The sequence below is a fragment of the Gastrolobium bilobum genome, unplaced genomic scaffold, assembly GCF_033153095.1.
Source record: "Gastrolobium bilobum isolate Gb01-03AN ecotype WA unplaced genomic scaffold, APGP_CSIRO_Gbil_v1 utg29617, whole genome shotgun sequence".
Taxonomy (NCBI): Eukaryota; Viridiplantae; Streptophyta; class Magnoliopsida; order Fabales; family Fabaceae; genus Gastrolobium; species Gastrolobium bilobum.
Window position 1 is genome coordinate 16071 of NW_026899293.1, and position 1241 is coordinate 17311.

The following is a 1241-nucleotide window of genomic DNA, read 5'->3' on the forward strand; positions in this document are numbered from 1 at the left end:
AACATAGTTTAGTACACGAGAAATTGCATAAATTATATGTATAGAATTGAAGAATAATCTTCCAACATTATGAGTCCATGTTTATACAACATTTGAATGACAAAATATGCATTTATGTGGATCAGTGATGATGATGACCATGATAACAAACCAAAAGAGGAAGAGAAGTTTAATTACCTATTGCATTAATTATGTCATCACATGAAACCCTAAGAGCGGTTGACAGCGCGGCGGTCATCACCCCCGCTAGCAGGTTGAAGCTGATTGAGTTGCCCTAAGCTAGCAGATATGTTCATGGCCAAGAGACTAGCATCATAATTGTTCCCTGCATCAAAGCTTCTAACCATTTGTTGTTGGTACTGCTCCCTTGGAAAGAACTGATGATGGTGATGATGGTAGTGGTGATCACGGTTATTACCACCACCTGCGTTCTGCGGGTGGTGGTAAGTAGTAGCAGCAGATTCTGCTGTTATGAGGCCGTGGTTGGTGGTGATGCTCAAGTTTTGGTACCTAGAGAGTTCGGATTTGGCACAATAAAGATCCATTTGGAGCTGGCGAAGTTGGTGTTGAAGGAGAGAGATGACTCCAACACAGCCATAGACAGGGTCACGGAGCCTCATCTCAGCTTCATAAGCAAGGGAATTGACAGCATCTTCACGTTGGTGAGGGTGCAAGTCATTGAGAAGCTTTGTGACATTGCTTGCCCCAAAAATTCTATGAACATTTGCAAACTTTTGAGGCTGATCAGGTGGGAAGTATGGTGCAAATGCACACTCTGGCTGGCATTTGCGCCGCAGAAACTTGCATGCTGCACATGGTGAATTTGATGATGCCATTCTCTCACTTTCTTTTCTCCTCCTTCTCTTCCTCCTCCTCCTCTATCTCTCACACCACCATCAATTTCTGTGATGCAGCAAAATGTTTGTTATTAGTATATTATAAAATAATAATAATAATAAAATGTTAAAATGAAAAGTGAAGTGATCAATTAATGTGTGTTAGATGGCAAATCCATTATTTTACGCTACACACTCTTTTTCTTTTCTTATTTTATTATATCTTCTTCTTTTCTTTTCTTTTGTATTTGCAATTTAAAATTAAACCAAACTGACATAATTTGCTTCCCGTTTACCACCAAACTTTGCGCAGGATTTTTATATAGATAGTTTATCAACAGTTAAAATTTTTGTTCTTATTTTTCTTCAAATTTATGCTATTTTTAACTTGAAGGAAAAAAACAA

At 38.2% G+C, this 1241-nt stretch overlaps 1 protein-coding gene across 1 annotated transcript; it reads right to left on the bottom strand.

The window, feature by feature from the left end:
• Positions 1 to 209: 209 nt before the first annotated feature.
• On the bottom strand, positions 210 to 836 carry LOC133289251 (protein ASYMMETRIC LEAVES 2-like). The gene has a single exon (XM_061487149.1). It carries the CDS (start codon positions 834 to 836, stop codon positions 210 to 212), a length of 627 nt encoding a protein of 208 aa, XP_061343133.1.
• Positions 837 to 1241: the final 405 nt, after the last annotated feature.

What these genes read in the sequence shown, in the direction of transcription:
- LOC133289251 (XM_061487149.1), bottom strand. Translation starts at nt 836, where the DNA reads ATGGCATCATCAAATTCACCATGTGCAGCATGCAAGTTTCTGCGGCGC.